Source organism: Lepisma saccharinum, unplaced genomic scaffold, assembly GCF_977018435.1.
Source record: "Lepisma saccharinum unplaced genomic scaffold, izLepSacc3.1 HAP1_SCAFFOLD_615, whole genome shotgun sequence".
NCBI classification, from domain to species: Eukaryota; Metazoa; Arthropoda; class Insecta; order Zygentoma; family Lepismatidae; genus Lepisma; species Lepisma saccharinum.
The window spans coordinates 55,267-78,995 of record NW_028143287.1 but is presented as its reverse complement, the minus strand read 5'-3'; the positions used below and the strand labels follow the sequence as shown (position 1 = coordinate 78,995).

At 38.4% G+C, this 23,729-nt stretch overlaps 1 protein-coding gene across 1 annotated transcript in view; it reads right to left on the bottom strand.

The window, feature by feature from the left end:
- LOC145983067 (uncharacterized) overlaps positions 1-23,144 on the bottom strand; it is a 29,894-nt gene extending 6,750 nt beyond the window's left edge. Inside the window, exon 1 of the mRNA XM_083116342.1 lies at positions 23,014-23,144. Within this exon, the coding sequence (XP_082972468.1) occupies positions 23,014-23,108 (95 nt within the window). The 5' untranslated portion in view covers positions 23,109-23,144. The remainder of the gene's footprint in view (positions 1-23,013) is intronic.
- Positions 23,145-23,729: the final 585 nt, after the last annotated feature.

Sequence of the window (23,729 nt, the reverse complement as noted above, 5' to 3'; positions counted from 1 at the left end):
CCCCTCTAACTTCTATCTCCAAACTCAACCAAACATCCCAAAGCTAGCAATTTCCACTTCGAAAACTAGGCAAGAAATAATGTTTTTCGAGGGCTGATGGCGCCGAAACAATGCCTACCAAAAATTTCTTAGAGGGAGATTATTTCCATAAGATCTTTGGCTATTATGTATTTGAAGCTTCGAAACGAGTCACAACTCTCGAAGCAGCCAATCAACTAAGCGAGCCGCTGACGTCATCTCAACCCAGAGCATATCACTAAACCCCTTGCTCAGGCTCTACACGCCCAGTAGGCTCGCTAGACAGACTCGCTCAGTCCGCTGGAGATGTTCCGAAAGTAATTGGACTCTAAGAAAAAGTTGTTTGTATTGATGCCCTCTACAGATTGCCAAACTTCGTGGGTGGTTGAAATGTGTGTTGAGGATCGGCGGGGGAGGTTTGAGTATAGAATTTTACAAGGAAAGAAAGGTGTCTATATTTTCAATTTTCACGATATAAGCCCCTGGCATTGAGACTGTGCTTCCCTTCCCGTGGAATCCATTTCTGCTGTTTGTCAACATGTTCAGTGTTGCAGACTTCGTATTGCTGACAATGTGGTCGTTTTGAACATCTCTAACTTTAAGGTATGTACCACCAAGAAAATTTTCATATTTGCTGTTATTAGTGTTCCTGCTATTAATGTTTAAAGAGTGTAAACACTATTTTTGGGACACTGTGAATATCAGCGAGATATGCAGATTCGACCAGAACTCGAACCCGGGTCTCTGACATACCGTACCATTGCTCTACCAACTGAGACACCGAGCCAGCGGTGATTTCGCCTGACGCCCGATTATTCACTGTTGCCGTTTTACCCGCTGTGAATTGTCTCAATATGTGTTACCGCAACGGAATCTGTTACCTTTGAAATACTGTTGACTTCGATACTGCCTAGTTTTTCTCTGAGTAGAGCTGTATATTACCTTATGATTCTACAGGACGTTTCATAATTCTCTCTTGGATTTCGGGAGTCTGTTGCTCAGAAGTAAACTCACCAACAGGTTTGAAAGCATGTGAGTGAAGAGAGAAAACATCGAAATTTTTAAGCCACCTTACAAATATTCGATATGTCCTCCCTTGGTGATGCAACAGACGTAAAACGAACAGGTAGGCCGGTGCCATCACCGGTTATCCCGTTTCGCCTTATTGCGTTTTCACCTCGCCCAATAAAATTTCGCGTTATTTATGCGACACTAACTTTCTAAGGCGAAACGGGACATCCCATTTCACCTTACACACAAAAAATTCCCACCAGGGAATATTTTCAACATGAAGGGTCATTATTATTAATGTATTATTAACCTAACCTAACCTAACCTAACCGACAGGACAATGGGAGCCAAGGTAGGCAACATCACAAGCTCTGCGCTTCCATTGTGAATTACCCTTCCAGTCGATAATATTCCCAGGTGGGAAATTTTTTGTGTGTAAGGCGAAACAGGATAAGGCGAAATGGGATGTCCCGTTTCGCCTTAGAAAGTTCGTGTCACATAAATCATTTGAAATTCTATTGGGGGTGGTGAAAACGCAATAAGGCGAAACGGGAGGACACGCCATCACCTGAGACTGTGAACCGCATACGAGCAAGTTTACAGAATTGACGTCTGTCGAGTAACCAACGGAGGACATATCTAACATTTTATAAGGTGCGTTAGAAACTTGGATATTTACTGACATACTCTCATTCCCGCGGGTGAGTTAGCCTCTGAGCAAATGACTTCAGAAATCCCAGAAGGAATTATGAACCACCCTGTACATAATACTACATTCCTGTGTGTATCAAATCAATGGCACACTGTATGCCAAAGACAGCGCTCTGATCGAGCCTAAATTTTCACTGAAATTTCTACATAGTACAGTTCTGTTCACAAGATCTGGCACACTCGTTTGAGTTAAAGATCAGCTTCGGAGCCGATCGGTAAAAGGCCAGTTTCGTAAGCTGAAATCGTAGGTTCGATTCCCCGTGTGGTGAAAGTTTTTTTTGTCCTATTTCTGCCAAACGGGTGCCTCGAAAAGTATTTCACCGAGTCACAGCTTTATACTTTGTTCGTGTGGCAAGTAGAAAATAATTATTGAAAGGACTATGCGTGTGGCATAATTTTAATTTTACCGACATGGACACAAGCCGCTGTGCGAAAAAAGCATGCTATTAGGGAGATTTCTCCTGAAGATTGCACTTTTACATGTCCGGCTCCAAACTTTCAATGTCCTTTCTCTCTAATTACATTAATTTGAAAGCAATACGCTTCATGGTATAGTGTCTCTAAGCTGTACACACATTGCTCGCAGACTATAAGTTAATGTTGTGTGTGTATATTAATGAAGACGATCCAAGACAATTGAAGACGTGCTTTTGTGCAATGTTAGTGTTTCCAACCGCTAATAATCTTTGTGCTCTAGCTTCTGTCAACATAGCAGATTTTGATATGTGGCGACGAATCTTATAAGTCAATGTCACATACATAATTATATTTTTGAACTAACTATTTGACGAAGAAGAGTGACTTTTCAGGAAAATATTAAGACATTCATCCAACCTGTAATGATTTTTGGAGCTTTTTTTATCCTACTTTCGTGTTCAAATTACAAGCTGGAAAAGCAGTTTGCATCCGTAAGAGAAAGTAACGAAAGTGATTCTAAAGTCACATCATTCGCGCCGTGATAGCCTTGTATTGTTTGTTTTCTCCCGTCCACATCTAGAACGTCAACTTGATTTATTTTTTGTTAGCTTCGCTTTTCTTCCACTTTTAGTTAATCGCGACGAAGAAGATAAATGATGATATGGGAAAATTGATGAAGGGACACTCGCAAAGAACACCCATGCTCAGGTCGGAATTCGAACCCGGGTCCTCTTGGTAAACGTCGACTTTTCTCTTACGTTAATCTATGGAAAGAGCTAATGGAACCACCATCCACTCCCCTCTGCTTTCAAATGAACACCAGCTTTTCACAAGCGAAGGGATTGAGGCAGATTTTTTTATTATTATTAGTTATGGGATACTGATTATCTCGAACAGATTTTCCTGAATTTTTTCCCCGCCATTCTTTTTAAAAATTGGACACGGCATTGCATTAATAATTAAAATGCAAAGCTTTCCTGTAATCGTTTCATTTCAATCGGCAAGTCAGAAAAATCCCTGCATCCGGTGAAAAACTTTCGTGATAAGCAACACTGCAGAGTGGTTTTCCCGAACCTTTACTTCGGCTGTACTGCCACACTTGATCGGCTCCGAAGCTGATGTTTAACTCAAACGAGTGTGCCAGATCTTGTGAACAGAACTGTACACTAATTCACAAGCTTAAGCATTTCTGTAATTCGTTAAATTAAATGAATTAATATAATTTCTTCAAATACAATTCCCTATTTCATTTACAAGAAATTAATTGTAAATATTATTCTACGATACCTGTTTACATTTATTAATAATACTACATCCTGATGTAGGTACACAAAAAAATAACTCTAAGAAAAGATGTTTCAGTAGTGCGAAGATTAACTGCTTTCAGTCCAGACATAAATAAGCGATAGATGGCAGCACCACGACATTTACTTAATTTGTAAAGGGAACTGTTTTAAGAAAAGGTGAATGATTTGAACCTACAATATTAATTGACTCTACTTTTCGTTCCGTGTTTATTTAAAATATGACACTGCCTTAGATAATATGATTCGTTATCAAATACCACCATATCCATGGTTCTAGCCGATAACATTGCAGATAAAATATAAACGCTTTTTGCAATGTATATATAAACGATCCTCATATATCGATAACATTTTGTGCTTATTTTCAGGAATTTCTGGACTCTTTTTACATTACTAGCTTCAGAGCGAGTAGCAGTCTCCTCGTCAAGCAATCACCAGCACGTTACTGACGTCACATCAACCTAGTACCAATCCCTTGGAAGCTTGCCAACGCTCTGCGTGCATATAGACTGGCTGGACAGACTCGCGTGCATTTCGAACAATAATATCGCTAACAGAGAGAGGTTACGGCTTCGGAAATAGAAATTGGTACGTGTAGTTGTAGGTTGCACTATAGGTATTGACATGTAAAGGTGCTAGCGCGCAGAAGTCGTCTACGTATTTCCGAGAAAAAGCGCTTCAAAGTTTCGAAGTGGCAGTTTCACGCGCCGAAATTCCGGAGTTCGATTCCCTCACTTTTTAAAATTAACTGTAGCAAGTATCTAATACATTTTATATAATAATTTATTGAAATAATGCTGAAAAAGAATATTATTTTTTTTGTAAAAAATTCTCGTTTTTAATCTTTTTCAATTTTATTCATAAAAGTGATTTTTTACGAAACTTTTCTTCAATGTTCTCATCATTTTACAAAATGTTGCATATTAAATTATTCACACGTTATATTCGACATCATATTTTTTTGAGAAAATGATCAGGAAATAAAACACAATCAACGATTTAATTTACATTTTTTGCACACGATCCAGAGTCGTAACGTAAAGGCATTGAAAATAAAATATTTCTCGACAATTCACCCACCAAGCAAAACAGGAATTTTCGCAAAAAATAAAATGAAATAAGTAGTTGCTCGAGTTAATTAAAAAATAGAAAAAAGTAAGGATAATCGAACCCAGACCCTTCGGCGCATGGAACTGGTACGTTTCCACCTGGCCACTTGGCAATTGGAAATATCTTCGCCTCATGGGACGCGCTTAGAAATCTTAGTAATTTTGAAGCACTTTTTCTCGGAAATGGCCGACTAATGCGCGCTAAACTAATTGCTGACCCATCAGTCCAGCAATCGTCTTCTGGGGTGTGTGCCTCGATGATTGTCAACCACCTCAGTTGCGAAGTAAAAGCTGTAGGGGCAACATCGCTCTCCCGTTACAACGTTGCCAAGCGTACGTCTGTTTTTGTCAGTTGTTTTGGTGTTTTATATACTAATCGTCCGTGGTATGTGTACTATTGTACGACTTTTATCCAGTAACAGCGATGATCAACTCTCCCCCTCTTTTACAGTACGTTTGGCAACATGCTGTGTACCCGACGCTCATTGTTTCGTCCCGCCAGGAACTTTCGGTGCCCCAAGACACGAAAATGCCCGATGTCAGTCGAAGAGAATTAACTGTTCGCTGATTGGTTGCTTCCCAGGCGCCAACTTGAAATGCGAGCGCATATACACCATTCCCAAAATTCAATTTCCCAACCTGTAGCCTCTCCTTGTAAGCTTAGTAACCCAATTCAGATAATATAAAGATTCTAGTGCTTAAGCCCCGTATGCAATATGCCAGATGAATTGATATAATTTCCGTTGAACGTTCCGTTGACGACAAGACTGTGCATGCTGATAGAAGGCGGAAATCTTTTCCATCTTCCGGTAGATTGGTAGTCAAATGTCTGGAGAATAGTGCATTTACGTTCCAATTCGGGTTTAATTCCAATGACGAGCCCCATCTTCATTTCATTCGGTTGATTGCTGACGTCAGAATATTCCCCCGAGAAGACCCAAGACAAAATGATCCCAATCTGCAAACACTTCTCTGCCGGTCTTTCCTGGTATATTCTGAGCCCGTAATTCCCTGCATATGATTACGTACGAGTCGGCTTCTCAGTGGCGACAACACTGCGTGGGCAAGGTGGGCTTAGCCCTACATCTGCCCACTCAAACACCATATTTGACCATTAATATGCATTTTAATACGACAAGGGAGAGATAAATATATGTACAGTCACCGTCAATAAAAAATGGGACACCTGGATCCTGAAATACCGCCTTCAATACAATAGGTACGCTATTGTGTGTTGCCTAACTCTGAGGCGATGGCAGAAAATTCAGTTGTGAAGTTGGTATTTAATTTTGCTCATGAGCGTAGAGTTATGCAATACGCAACGCATTGCGGGGAAGCTGATATTTGAGGATCTAGTGAGACCCATTTTATTGCCGGTGACTGTACACAAAGAAATATTGAGATAAACACAATGTGTTGTTGTTGATTTGGTGTTTTAAGTCCACTTTATGCACAGTAAGGCTAATCGGGACTGGACCTACAGTTTAAAGTGGGATCCGAACCACTTCTGCCTCCACCGGGTATCGAACCCGGGACCCCTTGATTGCAAAGGCGAAAACACAATGTGAGAGCGATATAGCTTAAAGAGAGAATTGATCCATACAACACACAAATCTCCAAACGATATTTTATGGATGTTCTTTGGATATTCGTTCTGGACATCCTGTAACGATCCATTGGACATTCTTTGACAGAAGACATCAGTAAGGATATCCAGCATGCTTCATAGATATTTTTGGATCATTTTGGGATATTTTTTGGAACAGTGTTATGCTGTTCATGTGTACGGGACGTAATATACATACTTTTATTTAATTCAGGTATATCGTGGCTAAAAAAATAATGTATTCTGGACTAGAATTTGACATAATCTGGACACTTATCATACATCTACCTGGATACTGTTTACATATAGTTTGGGTACATAAAGAACATTCATGGAGTAGATTTAGGCATATAAAGGATCTCGTGCGTACATATGCTTATAACATGTACTTTTCCTCTCCCTCCATCTCTCTCTCTTGCACACTCACTCACACCCCTTCTACACATCTGGAAAATATATTACATGCATACGCACCACCAATACCCAACACAAAGAAATCAGTAGATAAACTAACGAAGTCCTTAGATATGCTAAGGGTAGGGTTGTTAATGGTCCAGGAACACATAAATTCTAATGGGTTTTATTGGGTTCCGCTGCAGGACCGGAACCTTTTTTCTAGCACAATTTAAATTCGGTCCAAGTTGCGTTTCGTTTCATTGAAAAATAGGTTCCTGGACCGTATTTAAATTGAGCCGGAAAAAGTTTCCTGGACCGAATTTCAATTCAGTCTGAAAAAAGTTCTTGGACCGAATTTAAATTCAGTGAAAACGTTTCCTGGACCGTATTTAAATTAAGCCGGAAAAAGTTTCCTGGACCGAATTTCAATTCAGTCTGAAAAAAGTTCTTGGACCGAATTTAAATTCAGTGAAAACGTTTCCTGGACCGTATTTAAATTAAGCCGGAAAAAGGTTCCTGGACCGAATTTCAATTCAGTCTGAAAAAAGTTCTTGGACCGAATTTAAATTCAGTGAAAACGTTTCCTGGACCGTATTTAAATTAAGCCGGAAAAAGGTTCCTGGGCCGAATTTCAATTCAGTCTGAAAAAAATGTGCCTGGACCGAATTAAAATTCAGTGAAAAAATGTTCCTGGACCGTATTTAAATTGAGCCGGAAAAAGGTTCCTGGACCGAATTTCAATTCAGTCTGAAAAAATGTGCCTGGACCGAATTAAAATTCAGTGAAACAAGGTTCCTGGATCGTATTTAAGTTGAGTCGGAAAAAAGGTTCTTGGACCGTATTTAAATTGAGCCGGAAAAAGGTTCCTAGACCGAATTTCAATTCAGTCTGAAAGAAGGTTCCTGGACCGAATTTAAATTCAGTTTGAAAAAAGGTTCCTGGACCGAATTTAAATTCAGTCTGAAAAAGGTTCCTGGACCGAATTTAAATTGAGCGGGAAAAAAGGTTCCTGGACCGTATTTAAATCCATCGGGAAAAGTTCCTGGACCGTATTTAAATTGATCTGCTAAAAAAGTTCCTGGACCGAATTGAAATACTTTACAGATAAAAAGATTCTTTACGGTCCAGAGCCCATTTACCCTTGCGGTTTTTCTCTCCTGGACCGGAATTGAATTTATTTAAAATTCCTGGACCTTTAACAACCCTAGGTAAGGGATCCCGAGTTCGATACTCGGTGGAGGTACATAGTGATTCGGATTTCACTTTAAACTGCATATTCATTCCCGAATAGCCTATGTGTGCATGAAATTAATTTAATACAAAACTAAAACGAACGAACTCCTTAAATATGCAATATGGATCTGAATATCTGTAGTCGTCATATCGTTGATATACTGAATGTGTGTACCGATTTGGAAGTAATTCTCATCATGTGCAAATCCTGTAACGTTATCACACAAAGAATATCAACCATGCGTGACTCGCTGCACTAGACAATGGACCTATGCACTTCCCTCTCTTCGGGTGACGTATATAGAAAAAGCATTATAAGTATGGCCGTAAAGCGTTTATAGCGAAATGATAGGAAGGGTTCAACTTTCAGCACTTCAAGGATAGTAATTTTAACAGTTATTAAGAATAATAGCTATTTCTTAATGTTAATTACAATGTGTGAAATAGTTACTAATTATTATTATTTAACAGTATAAAATTACGGTAATCAATAATATATTTCCATTTAAACGGTTTCATTGAGTATATATCAATGTTCACCTATTAAGAACAAAAATTCTTCTTCTTCACTATGTTTATTGTAGGAGTATATTCATATTTCCACGCAAACTTCCGTGGCGGAGTGATTTGCATATTGCGCTACAACGACAAGGGTGCCGGGTTCGAATCCTGGCCTGGCCATGAGTGTTCTTTATGAGTTTCCCTTCACCATAGCATCACTCATCGTCATCTCCGCGATTAGCCAAAAGTGGCAGAAAAGTTAAGTAAAATGAACCAAATCAATCAAGCTAATCATATTTCTGTTTTCATCTTGCGAAAAATCTATCAAAATATGTCTGAATTTTTACTTTTTTAGAGTACGTATAGTTAATTATTATCTACAGGGCGAACGAAAAGTCGTCGGACTGAAAATTTAAAAAAACATTTTGAAAGTTTGTTTCCGTTCCGTAGGACCAAACGCGCACGGCTTGTTTGGACAACCCTTGGGAAGGGAAGGAACCTATTTTGAAAGCGAGGGTGGCGCTGTGACTGCAGCAGTGGCTGTTCGTTGACCGCGCAGTGAAAGATGGTTTTTAATCGCGAGAAGCGTGTTGCTTTGTTTGTTGGAGGCTTACTTTGAGCTGAAGACCAATACTTTGTGTGTGGAAAAGTGGAGAAGACTGTATCCCGATGATCCTGTACAGGATTTCATTTTGTGCATTTCTTTTCTTTATTATCTTATCGTTTTCAATATCACACTAGGATCTATGCTAATAATAGTAATAATTACGATAAATAGCAAATTTCAGGAACAAGATATATTATTGAATACAGGAAGATACATGCTACATTTTGCATATTTCAATCTGTTGAATTTATAAATAAATAGCTATGAACATAAAAATTCTCAGTTTCGCTCGCCCTGTATAATAATGCTGAAACATGTTTGGGTTACGAATAAAATAAATTGCAGAATATGTTATCTTCCCCAAATTAATTTTTCAAAAATTTAGAAATCGGCAACTGTTGATTTGATTATTTAACTAATACCAAATTTTAACTAAACCAATATGAAGGTTTGGACCGGTTAACCCTTCCCTTATGATTATTAACTAGGTATTATGACACAAGTTGATGATTACAAATGAAATAATTATCATTACAATTAAGAAACAAACCTTACTTTCCTGAGTTGAATAGGTAAAATAAATGTGTAGTAAATTTATTTTACGCAGTGTTGCGCCATCTCTTGACATTTTTGGCTCAATACTGAAAGTTATTACTTTATCATGGTAGCTGCTTCTCGTCAATTTTGGACACATTTCATTATGTAAAAGAAGGTCTGATAGAAATACAATGGAGTAATGAAAAGTTAAAAGTAGTTAGCAGGCATTATACTGGTACTGCCAGGGGAACGATTTACCAGAAGCGGCACTTTCAAAGGGCTGTGGTACAAGTTCGTTTAATATCCAAGAGAAGCAATTTAGGGGTGGGTGAAAATTTTTCTCATCATGCGTTTTATAACCGATTTATAAATTGGTTGGTTAAGGCAAAGTGGTCTGAAATTTGTTTTTATGAAGATGACGTTGTGGAGGGGATTTCAAAGCATAACGACGACCAAGGAGGCGAAGACAATCTACGATGGATTATCATTGGTGATGACACGATGACGTCAGATCGTCTCAGATGCTTTTGTTGCAAGTAAAAATTCAATGTTCTACAAGGCGAATATGTGGTTATCGATTTCAGAAAAATTACCATATATATCTAACCGGTGTTTCAACTAGGGAGTAATAATATACGAAAGAACATTAACTCAAGGGTGTAGCACAATTCCTACATGGCTTGAGTGCAATCTGAAAGACAGTGTTTCTCGTGGGAAATATAACATTATTTTTAGCTATAAAATGAACATTCACTTCGTCTGCGTTAGTCAAGACCAGGGCTCGGCCTGCAGCCTCTTTTTCTATGGCCCGCGAGCTAAGAATGGATTTATTTACATTTCCAAATTCTTAAAAAATTCAAAGTGGGATAATATTTAATGAAACGCGAAAATTATATGAAAGTAATATTTCAGCGTTTATTGCAGTGTATGGGAACATTCCTACCAGGGGTGCCGACTTGTCAAAATTATTGGGGGGGGGGCTCTGATCACTGAAATAATTAATGAATGACTCCCTCCCTCCCTTTTTAAAGTTTTGGCCTCAGTGCTCGGAATCTCGTAAAAGCCCATGCATTCCTCCAAAATATTAAAATTTTCATTTACAGTTCGAATGCAAAATGTCAATTGTACACGGATGGATATGTCACAAGTTTCGTCAACCATAATAGCAAAATATTCCCGACTTTTATTATCTGCTACCTCGGAGCGCAAAACAGATGTATATCAATGATCTCGCCCGACCCTGTGGCCGATGTCGACCTCCGTGGCGAAGTGGTTAGCAGAGCGCGCTACAACGCCAGGGGTTCTGGGTTCGAGTCCCGGGTAAGGCATGGGTATTTGTGTTCGTCCAGTTGATAAGAAACAAAGAAAAATGTAAGAATTGAAAAGTGTAAAAGTGATAAAAAGAGTGAATGGTGGGGGATACCTCCGTGTAGGGGGTATTTCCTTTATTTAGAAAAAAAAAGTGGTTAGCACATCGCGCTGCGACGCCAAGGGTCCCGGGTTCGAATCCCGGTCGGGTTTGGTTGTTTGTGAATGTCCATTCATCAATTTCATCATTTCATCACTCATCCCCATCTTCGCAAATTAGCCAAGAGGCACAAAACGCGAAGTAAAATAAACTAAATCAAATAAAAAAAAAATAATCAAAGTATATGAATGATCTCGTTCTGAATGTCATGTGAGAGCCATTTGTAGCCCAAACGTCCCATCCACTCCCCTAGTTCATGCACATCGTCTTTTGAAACTCTTTTTAGTAAAAATTTTAATAATAATCATAATTACATACTTAGTATATAGTAATAAGTCACGTGTGTTGCTGTCTGGTCATAGCCCCTCCCCCCCAAAGTTGATGGTTTAGAGGTCTCAGCTCTCCAAAGTTGATGGTCTAGAACATTTCAAATGTGTATTTAAAGTTAAGTTCATGTGGCACAATTCAGAGTAAACTTTACAAGAGAAGCAAAATAATACATTAGATTCTCTTAAGCAAAATTATTTGGGGGGCTCTGCCCCCACATTGATAACATGGGGGAGCCCCCCCCCCAACCTCCATGGAGTGATTCCTAAGCTTGTCGATACGTATTGTGTCTATGGCTGGTTATGCGCTCTAACGGCCGACTTCGAATTGAGGAGTTGCGAGAAAGACCGTGTGTGGCGCTCTTAGCTAGCTTCGCACAGGGTCAACGCTCCACGATCGCTAGTGGCCGCACATTGGCTTCACATTCGCACGTTCCTTTGTGGCCTTCGCTGTGATGACACGCAGTTATAATTAGGCAGCGTTACCAGTGCCACGTGTATCGCTGTTCTGCGACATTCTGCTCTCGTTTTAATACCAGTGCATATCCATCCTGTCGCTGTCGAAACCAGAAAAGAACAGCAAAGTGGACTTCGAATGTCGTGCTTTTAAGGCAGACTGGAGTGAGAATTATTTTGTTACTGAATTAGATGGCAAAGCATTGTGTTTATTGTACAGCGACACTATAGCTGTACTAAAAAGATTACAATATACGTCGGCATTACCAGACTAAGCATTCGACACAATATTCCCAACTAAAAGGGAAGGAACGATTAGCCAAATTAGAAACTTTAAAACTGAGTATTTCATTACAACGCAGTTTCTTCACGAAAATGAAAAATGAAATTGAGGCTGCAACTAAAGTAAGTTTACGAATTGCTCATTTGTTAGCCTAGGAAGGAAAACCGTTTACTGATGGTGAGTTAATTAAATCATATTTGATTGTAGCTGCCGAAGAAATGTGTCCAGAAAAAAATGATTTATTTAATACTATCAGCCTTTCCGCGAGAACAGTTTCTCGAAGAGTTGAGGATATTGGGAGCAACATCAGTGACCAATTAATTATCAAGGCAAATGATTTCTAGTGGTTTTCATTGGCTCTTGATGAGTTTGCTGCTGTTTATTCGAGAAGTCAATGCTGACTTTTAAGTGGCTGAAGAATTAGCTTCTGTGAATAGTTTGTGCGGAACAACTACAGGCGGAAACATTTTCACGGAAGTTGAGAAAACGTTAACGAAGTACAATCTGCAGTGGAATCGGCTAAAATGTGTTTTTTGAACCAGTTGTGTCAACGGTGAACTTCATTCGTTCTCGTGGACTGAACCACCGTCAGTTCCGTGATTTTCTGTCAGAAGTGGAAGCTGAATTTCCTGATTTTCTCTAACATACACCAGTTCGATGGGTCAGCAGTGGTAAAGTTTTATTCAGAATTTTTGAACTCAGAGCAGAGATTGAAATTTTTCTCGACGAGAAAAAACCGTCCTCAACCACTATTATCGAACAGTGAATGGTTTTGGAAATTAGCTTTTGCTGCTGATATCATAGGATATCTTAATGGATTTAACTTGAAACTACAAGGTAAAACAGTGCTAATATGTGAAACTTATACTGCGGTGAAGTCATTTCGACAACTTTCTTTGATTGAGTCACAAATTATGTCAAACAGCACATGCAGATCCGATCGAAACCTGAGAATCACACCAGCGTGGCTCTTCCATTTAACACCAACCCACGGGACGAAGTCCATTGTCCGGACGCTCCAGACGACCCACGATGGTCGATCGCCAGCGCCTGGTTAGCCCTGCGCCTCGCCGGAACGATCATTGCCAGTCTTTTGAGGAAGCTGGTCGAATCTGCGAGTCCATCCCCGACGGATTCTACAGACTGCCTGATCGAGAGGCAAGTTGTATTTCGACTGCACATTCCTTGCTTCTCTCCACACCTTGTCACGGGGCTATCGATGGAGATTGTAGGGGGACCGATGTACCATCTAACGCTCTATCGTCTGACTTCAAGCAAGTATTCACCCCTCGATCCCTGTCAGAAATCCAGACCCGGTGAACGCTGCATGCGAGTTGTATGTGAATTTGTTCTGAGAATAAAGTCTTTTGTTCTTCCATAAGTATTTAGTTGTGTCTGGAGTGACCTTGGACGGCCCTGGTAAAACTTAATAGAAAAACTAAAAATAGACGCTTCTATAAATTTGATTCATGTTTTTAGAATCAAACTGTCAATATTGATTGTAGCGATGAAAACAAATCTACAAGTAAGATTTTCAGGAAAGAACTGCAGGGTTTTGCCCAGGATACAACTCATCATCCAACATAGTTTCAGCACCACGCGGCTCCTAAGGTAATGAAACTTGTAAGTTATACGTATATGCGTTACGAGAGCCCGAATTCAAACTTAAATACAACTCACAAGGCAGTGCGCTAGAAAGTGCAAAAAGAGTTAGTTTTTACACAGTACATCAAGAGAAATGAAATTTTAATGTCAAGTTTCCTGAGGATTCCGCAACCAGACCTACATAAAAGTTTTCCAGGTTGCATACCCACAAGGATTACACGGAAAATAAATTCTCAAGAAACAAACTTTTTCTTCGCGACTGTACAAAGAAAGGTCGACTTGTCAAGCTGAAGAAGGCGATACTTACTAATTGATTTGTGTTCCAATGGGGCTCATTTCGAGAAGCTGACTGTAAAAATATGTTTCTGTTGCGAGTGGGAAATGTCAAGAACTCGAGGCCCCGGTTTCATCTCTCCTGATTGGGCGTGAAGGACATCAAAGTTTGATACTTGGAGTACTGGGAAAGTTTTCGGTAGACCTACGGGGCGAGACGAAACCTCAAGTCGGTGCCTGAAGAGACGTTCCAGGTGCAACATTAAGAGACCAGACAACACATTCGTTATTCGTCAAAATACTTCTCTTTTTAAGTTGAGTTTTGAGGCGCCAGGATGGAAGTATGACGTCAGCACGGCAGAAAGGTTAACCTAAAGAATAAATGTACCCGTAGTTTCAATTTTTTTTTTTTTTTTAAAAAATATAGTTTCATTTGAGAAGTCACCCAACAAACTTCATGAGTAAAATTCTCAAAATGTTTAGCTACTTTTCTTAAACGAGGCGTGTAAAAGTTTATAACAAAAAAACAATAACTATGAATGTAAATACACTAACTGTGTGCAATATAAAAACATAATGGAAATCAGATGGCTGAATATTCACTATCTGGTGGATCGCATAGCAAACTCTCCCCATTTATGTAATAAAATAATAATACAATTGGTTTATTTTTATAAGCTCATAATATTTATTATTTAAAAAAAAGTTGTGTGGGGGAGGGGAGGGAGGCGGGGTACGTCGACTCTACTCGACATTGGCATCGTTCATTTTAAGTTATAAAAGCATTGCTATCTTTGTTGTTAATAACAGACAAAGTTCGGTTGGTCGGTATTCAAACAAAAGGGAATGAATAATTTAAAATTTGAGGGTGAGTCTGTACATGGTGTAGCCATTCTGCACCCTTCAAAGTATAGGAGAAAATAATTCTCTCATCCAAAATCCTTACCTTAAAGTAAAAAAAAGGGGCGTAATGATCCCCTTGTGAGCGGTTCAATCTGCAAGGCCGTAAAGAGACATACATAACACATTAAAAAGGTAATGAGACACTAAGAATTTCCTCAGAGTAATGAGACACTAAGAATTTCCTCAGAGTAATGAGAGACTAAGAATATCCTAAGAGTAATGATACACTAAGAATTTCCTCAGAGTAATGAGACACTAAGAATTTCCTCAGAGTAATGAGACACTAAGAATTTGCTCAATGTAATGAGACACTAAGAATTTCCTCAGCGTAATGAGACACTAAGAATTTCCTCAGAGTAATGAGAGACTAAGAATATCCTAAGAGTAATGATACACTAAGAATGTCCTCAGAGGAATGAGACACTAAGAATATCAAGAATATCCTCAGAGTAATGAGACACTAAGAATTTCCTCAGAGTCAGTATAAAAGGTCCGTTCTTTCCCAAAAATCTTAAAACATTAGTTAAAACATTGTCATCATCTCCCATCAAGGATGATAAATAGTTGGGAAGGTTATGCAAAGTAAAAACTACGTTAAGTCGAAGAAACTGTAAAATGAGGTATCTAATGAATAAATGGTTCCATTGTTATCAAAATTCCAAAAGTTCGAGTTTCATGTGAGAGATCAAACAATATAAGCTTAATGACTAAAAATTTCCGCTGACCTTTAATGCTTATTCTTGAATAAGTAAAATTTGATAACAAAATAGAATAACTACGCATTTCAGTCCCATAACGAGGGTGCGAAAGCCTGGAGGAGCAGAGGGGATTTTCCCCCACCAACAATCTTTCCTAAAATAATCTCCCTACCAAAAATGTCCGGCAGGGAAATTTTTTTTTCCGTAAGGAACGAAGATAAACAATTGAAGGGCTCTGGTGTAAAACATGGTAAGTGACATTTTGTTCATTTTTGAGTTACAAAGTAAAATGTGCCATCCTTCAATTTTCGAGTGAAATTGCAATGTCATGCAATTTGGATTGGACTCAGTGAAAGCTTGTGAAATTGGTAATCAAATTTTAAAAACGATTTATCTACAGTGAAGCTTCTAATAATATTGTTTCTTAATGAACTCAGTAATGACCAAAATGTCACGTATCATGTTTTACACCCGACCCCTTCAATTACTTTTTTCAGAAGTGAAAGCAGACGCCACCAAGCGGACTATACGAGAACTACTTGCTGAGTAATTTAGAGCGCAGAATGTTTGCTGCCCGAGTTCAACATCTGCCTGTAATACGTTTATCTGTGGACCGTGTAATCTTGTTGAGTTGATTATACAATCATTGTGATACGTTTACTAAAGCAACGAGAGTGATTTCAACCAGTTCTCAACCCCCCACCCTCTTTGGTAAAGTCCCCCACCTTCCGAACGTATAGATAGAGAGTGACAAATGTTTATCGACGTGGGGGAATCCCACCTAGATAAGAGGTGAAAGAAAAGGTGTTGTAAATAATGGCTTTCCTGGATAAAGAGCAAGAATAACATTGACATAGATGAGGATATGCACAGGACGAGTAGATCCGAATATATTTCAAATAACATCACGCCTGCAGTGTTTAAAAATTCGAAAGAACCGTCGCACTAGAAGACCGAGTGAGAAATGCTGTACTTTAAGTCTGTCCCCGTTGCGATCCATCTTCCTTAAGTGCGATTTCCCGTATCTTCCGCTAGAGGGTAGCACTTTCCAGGGCATTAGCCACGAGGACAAGCTCGCTCCCAGAATGTGCAGTTTGATAAGAAACGGCCAGACCCGACCATGAATTTTCCTCGCCACAGAATTTCGCATCGTCAGAGAATCATCCCCCCCCCCAGACGTTACTCACCACCCTCAGTACCCTCTTGAGGTTGTTTCGGAGGATACGGCCAATCTCGGCTGCGTCAGATGCGAATTCCACGCCATGGCGTCAATTAGGAAGTTCGAGAGCGTGCACGAGAGGTTACGCTTCGGTGCAGACCTACTCACGCATTTAAAGAACTTACCTTTGTTGATTTTCCTTGTTACTGGCGTTGTTCAGCGTCGCCTGTTTCTGCTGCTGGGTTAAGCGTAACGTAAGCGGTGATGTGCGCATGCGCGAGAGACTGCAGAGTTGCCAGATAAAATCGTTCCAAGTGGTTCAAGTGCAGACAGTACGTATGTTCAGTTGACGTCCGCTTTCTAAGATTTTCTGTTAACTTATTCTCTAACTTCCTTTCTTCCCCGATTTTCTTCCTTCTTCGCTTTTATTAACTTCATTATTTCTTTCTCTCTTGCGCTATCTTCCATTCTTTTTTGTCTTTCGTCATTCTTCCTTATCCTTTTCTTCTTTTTCTTTCTTCCTCTATACTTTTCTTTGCACGTTCCCCTGTCTTCTCCTTTTCCTTTTCTTCTTGTGTTCTTCTTTCTTCCCTTCTTCAACTGTATTAATTTCTTCTTCTTGGCTATGCCTCTTTCGTCATCTTTCTACTTCCTTTCCTTCTTTATTCTTTTCCAATTCCTTTCTCTCACTGTGTTTATCGTTCAGATTTTTAATGCATATTTCTTTCTGTTTATCTCTATCTCTCTCTCTCATACACACACACACACACATCCATTTTAATATGTGTGTGACTGATGAACTGTTTGGATGTTCCAGTAGGAACACCACTGGCGCAACAAGCGAAGCAACAAAAGATTACTATTCGACCAGTATTATTGAAACTATCATGTTCTGTGTATGGCAATTTACACGGAAACTCCTTCCCCCAATTGCGTTCCACGAGCAGCCGTTACCTCTTTATTTCCACTGGACTCGTCCAGTTCGCGCATGCGTATTCGTAGACAGTCATGATTAAAGCAGAGGAACTGTAGTGGCCTTTCTCATGAGGTCCTCTGCAGGTTTCATTTCCATGGCGAGCCAAGTAATGATTTATTTAATAACGGCACATCCCTCGAAAGAAACTTCTTTAACTTGAAATAAACCACACATATGAATAGTTGAATTATACTTCACACACTAATATCTAACACTCCCTTTTGAAAATCTCTCGAAGCTCAAAAGCAACTTGGAGCATATTGTTATTTTGACAATCTAAGCGAGAACTAAAAAGGGCTACATCGGGCTTCGAGAGAGCTAAGTTAGGGAGAACAGCCACAGGCTGAACCTCGCCCTTTAATAAAGAAAATTTGAATTTGAATTGAATTTGAATATGTGTGATCTATTTATATTTTGCGTCACCTTTCTGCTAAATGTGTTTATCGCGACGATGATAATGAACAGGCGAAATGGTGATGAGGCAAAGACAATGATACATCCTGAAGAAGATTCGATACCGGGAGCTCTGGCTTCGTGGCGCGTTACGCTAACCACTCTACCACGGAGGTCGCTAACAGCGACAAAGATACACGAGGTTTTCAAGTACCACCCATTGTTGCTGTGTTAATACTGAGACAATAACAGGGTTAGCTAACTGATCGATTTTCGATCTGGCCACCGACGTTCCCGGATCCAAATCCCTGCGTGGGCCTGGGTGTTATTTGTAAGTGTCCATTCATAATCCTCATCGTCGCGATTGGCCAAAAGTGGCAGAAAACAACGCAAATGAAGAAAAATACAAAGAATTGTAACTAACGCAATGCTTTTGCAAGATAATACGCTAACAGATAAACCACGGCGACCGGGTATGGGGCAGAATATTATGAATGTCCTAATTAAGATTAGCTTTCATTAATTGGTTGTAAATTTACATCATGTGTACGCAAACGGATTAAAAAATACTCACAGCAGAATATTTAAGGCAATTCCTATATCGTATGCACAATTCGGCGAGAAGTTATACGACCATAAAAACAGCTATTTCATTAAGTTCAGGAGGACAGAATAATAAAACATAAGCAATTCATTTCGAAAATTGCTTTTGCTGATCACCACGAAGTAATGAAACGTTGTTTAGGTTCCATTCGTGAGATTTACTAGATTTTTATAACGAACGTTCCTGGTGCATAAATGGCGAAATATATATTCTATCTCTCCCATATTTCTTCCCAAAATCCTCGTCTGATTTTACGAAATCATGTGGATTACGCCCGAACTAATATCCTGATGAAACAATTCGACCGTCCGGAACAATATAGAGCCAGTTATTTACAAAATGAGTATTGGAATTACTTAGTGCAATCCACGTCTTCTCTCCTTGATATCTGATCAATTGAGCTCCCATGAAATCAAGAGATTTGACGGCTGGGAAGCCATACCCGGTAGTTATTTCGATACAGGCGAAAAATCAGATTGATATATAGGGGAAGTATATCAAGTCGTCCCACTGGCTTATTCTGGCAAGTTATAGCTTCTGACTAACATTCATGGGCCGATTTCAGATTGTCATGAATTTGTGGAATGATTTAAACAGTTGATTGCACCGCATCTTGTGATTTACTGAAATTCTTCCAACATAGCTTCTTGTAGTAATAACTTCACTCCTAAACTGATAGCTGTTACTTTCTAACTACCGATATGTAGATACAGAAGATAGGATAATACAGTATAATATGTCCTCATTAAACATTTTGCGATAGGTAAAAAAAAGACGATCACACGATTTTATTTTTTAAAAAAATCGTTTTTCCTCATGCGTTGCAAAATCGGAACCTCTTATTTCTCGTCGTCTTCTTCTTCTAACGCCTAAAATTCTTCGTTAGCCTGTGCTTACAAACACACAACGTAGGGTTTCACTTATGGAACACAAGTTAAACATCATCGGTTAGATTTGACTTAGGTATAGCATAAATATTACAGTTTTGGTGAAGGCCCTAAAAACTGCAGTGTATTTATTTAGTGCTACGAGAACTACACTCAACAAGCCTCACAACGAAGGCATTCCTCACTGACCTCAAAACACTTATGGTGTTAAGTTGTGCTCGAAAAGTAACACCTTACAAAGATATCAGCCAATGCCAATACTTAAAACAGTTGTAGCATCAATCACTACCTTCCATAAAATATTTTGACACAGACTATTATCTTCGATTGTTTTTAAGTGAATATTCAGGACAGAAAGATGAATAAATATAAATATGCTGACCAAGGCAGTAATTTATTTTATTAAAAACATAAACTAAACGTAACGTTTCAACCTTCTAGCAAGGTCTTCATCAGACTCTGTATCAAGTACAAAAGACTTTTGTACTTGATACAGAGTCTGATGAAGACCTTGCTAGAAGGTTGAAACGTTACGTTTAGTTTATGTTTTTAATAAAATAAATTACTGCCTTGGTCAGCATATTTATATTTATTCATAATAATGGAAACAAGGCTTAATGGTGTTATGACAGAAAGATAAATCAACTTGTAGTTTTTTGGAATTGAAATTAGCCGTGGAAAAATTCAAATATTAAGACACATATTCTATCGTTTGTCTTAAAAGCTTTCAGAATCAAGTTTCTAAAATATTTCAAGTTTCCAATGATTGTGTTTAAATAACTATTCTATTTTAAACCCGAGTTTGCTTTGTATAATAAATGAAAATTTACGGTGTCCTCATTTGGAGGGGGGTCCTATTTTGGTTTATTTTTATACAAAAATCATTTGTGATACCAGTCCCGATTAGCCTTTCTGTGTACACCCAACGGCGAAAGAAACAGTAGGCGAATTGTCCATCACCATTTTCATTCTGTTTGAATTACACAATGTGATTACAATGAATTAAAATAAAGACATCAATAAGCAGAAAACAATGCCTGCTTCGAACCAACATAGTTTCATTTCTTAAGACAACATAGGATGTATAATAAAAAAGTAGTGAAAATAGCGGTGGACAATTTGCCTACCATTATCTTTACCGTTGACTGTACGAAGTGAACTTAAAAACAAAGCAAATAAACAGTATTTTGGTTTAATTTTTCAGTGAACCAAACCTTAGTTAAATTTTCTCAAATTTTTCTCACATTACGTCACTTTAATGTCACTTGTGGCTAATCGCGACGATGAGCACGAATGCTGATTGAATTAAATTGATAAATAGACACAAATAAATCCTCATGTCCAGGCCAACACTCGAAACCGGAACCTTTGGTGGCAAGATCACACGATTATTAAGTAATCGAGTATAGTGAACGAATTTATACAGCGCCATTTTCATGCATCCACTTAAACGTTTTGTAAAATTAGAAAAGACTTCACTTTCACCAAGAATAAATAACAAATAGTTACACAAGGTAATAGAAAATTCTACTTAAAATCAATCCAATAATGTCAGTCAAACTTCAGATTGGAAAACATGTTGTCTAAGCGAATTCATTACTAGATGTAGGCACGAGTGTACATGAATATATGAAACAGATTCGAAACCAAATTGTCTAGTGTCGTGTGTGTGTTCATAACTGAAGCGAATCAAGTGCTTTACTCATTATTGAGAAGTGCAATATAATGCCACAGTGTATTGTTACAGTTCGCATACCTCTCAGTTGACAACAAATGAAGACACATATGCCAAGCTAATAATGCTACACTCATGATATTTCAAGCATCGTATAGGGTTAAGTGCTAATGATCACTCTTCTTTGTAAGTAATTAATTTCTTTGTCTACCGTTAATGAAACCTTCATAAAAGATACATAACGGAATACATTTGCGTCTCGCATTTTCAATTTTCATCACACACTCTATACTCTTTGCGCTCGTTCGTCCAATGGTATCCATTTCCACAAACATCCATTATTATATTTTTAACCACTAAGAGACCAAACTGAGGACTAAATCCCTTTTGGTATTTTGTTTCTATACGCAATTCCATTTCCCCCCCTGTGATTTCGCCAGTTGAAATATTTGACTGGAAAAAGAGGTTCCCTGCGATACGGTTTAAAAAGGTTCAACAATCCGCTAACATACGAGTTTAATCTCTCTTCTAAAAAGCGTTCGGGATTTTTTTTTAACAAAGCAAATACGGAACTTCTAAATAACAGGGAGTGGTTTTGGATGCATCCTGAAAAAACAAAAGCACGAATCATTTGAAATTTCATAATGCGGATTTCAGCATTGCATTGAACAGATTTTCCAGAGGAGTTTCGGCAAGCAAAACATTGCTAAAGAACATAATGGCATGCAAATCGAAGTATAAAATACAGTAAATATAATGTTCCATGGTGCATATCTACTTGAAAAGAATTATACTCCACGTGAAATGTGTGTTAATAAAATACGTCCCTTACCAAGAGTGTGCAAGAGGAGAAGCTGGCTTTTATTGAAATTTAATTGTTTTACCAGGAATACGTAGTGAAAGTAAGTCTCGGATTTCAACCTCGAGTGTACAATGATTCTTTTTGTTTAATTGATAAGGCTTGCATTAGACGGAATCATTTCCTCTAACATTTTTGCTAGCATAAATGCCATGTAAATGCTTCCAAAAATCTTATAGCAAATAGTACTTTGCAAGCAAGCATTTCATGTGACTTTTCGGCTAGCTTTTGTGATTACAATGTATAACATATACAGCATGAAAGGCACGTCGAGTTACACCATCTATGTTGAGTGCACGGTGTTTACAATTGAAACAACTAAAATATTCTTCCATACGTCTACTGTATACATTATAAAGTATGTATTTAAGCAGCGCCATTGCTTTTCACCTAAAATCGTTTCATATGAAACGTTATTCCTTTCGGTTGAATAGTTGTCGGCTTTTAAAAATTTGAAGTGATACGTACATTTTTTACATCTTACGCGGCCGCCATTATAGCTTCACTCGTGACCAAGAAGTCGCTTCTGATTGGTTACGCTACGAAAAATGCTACGGACCGAGCCTATCCTTGAGAAATGCCATGAAATATGCCATGGCATCTCAAATGCCATAAAATATTTCACTTTAACCGGTAGCATTTTGGTCATGGCGTAAATGTTAAGAAAAATGCTGAGGAATATGCTAGCTATCGTCTAAAGCGGGCCTCAGTGTTTAAATGTTTGATATGTATGACTTTACAAATAACGAGTAACGAAATCGAAAGTTATTTTACAGTTACTTTGCTTTACCATTTCGCATGAAAAGTACTTTCCAGCCAGATTTTTGCAACATCTTGAACCAAATGTTTGCCTGAAACAGCGAGTAAGGTTGATGATTATCAAACCCGTATATGTTCCTCATACATTCTAGTGATTCAACTTTTACGTTATTCTAGTATTCCAATTGTTATCTTCTACATCAAAAATACACAGACTATAAACGAAATATAATTACCTCAATCCATTTGAGCGAAAGCTATTCCTTCTCCTCTTCGGTCTCCAGACATGGAATGCTCCGTAGATGAGAGGATTGATCACACTGTTGGACATCCCAAAGAAGAAGATTATGGACTGAAGTTCTTCCGTGAACTGTAAACAAATATTAAAAGAGCATTACTATTACTGCAAGAAATAAAGATTGTACACTGGGATCCATGAGTATTACCGTTCAAATTGTCCATGACTATTTTCATTAATTTTTCTCTTACATCCTTTTTTTAAGCGATGGATTTTTATGTATGCTGGTGAAGAAGTTGTCAACAGCTTGTTTTGAGTTTTCTTTTAATTCTTGAAGCTGTTATTGGGTCAAATAAAGTGCACGAACATGGTGATGGACAATTTGCAAGGTAATATTCATGGATCCCACTGTACATGTACTACTGAAAATATCTTCCCCTTAGAGGATAATGACAATACATACACATCATTAAAGGCACATTGCACAGTGGTTCTGACCCCACTTTAAACTGTAGGCCCAGTCCCGATTAGCCTATCTGCACAAAGTGAACTTAAAAACAAAAATCAACATACACATCACAAATCTTTTGTAGTTTCCGAAAGAGAGGTTTTACTGACCAAACATTTGCTGAAGTGGATGACAAGGAAATTATTGGTCAAAAGCATTTTTTACAAATTTTCTCACCAAATTGTTTAAAATTATCAAATAATTTA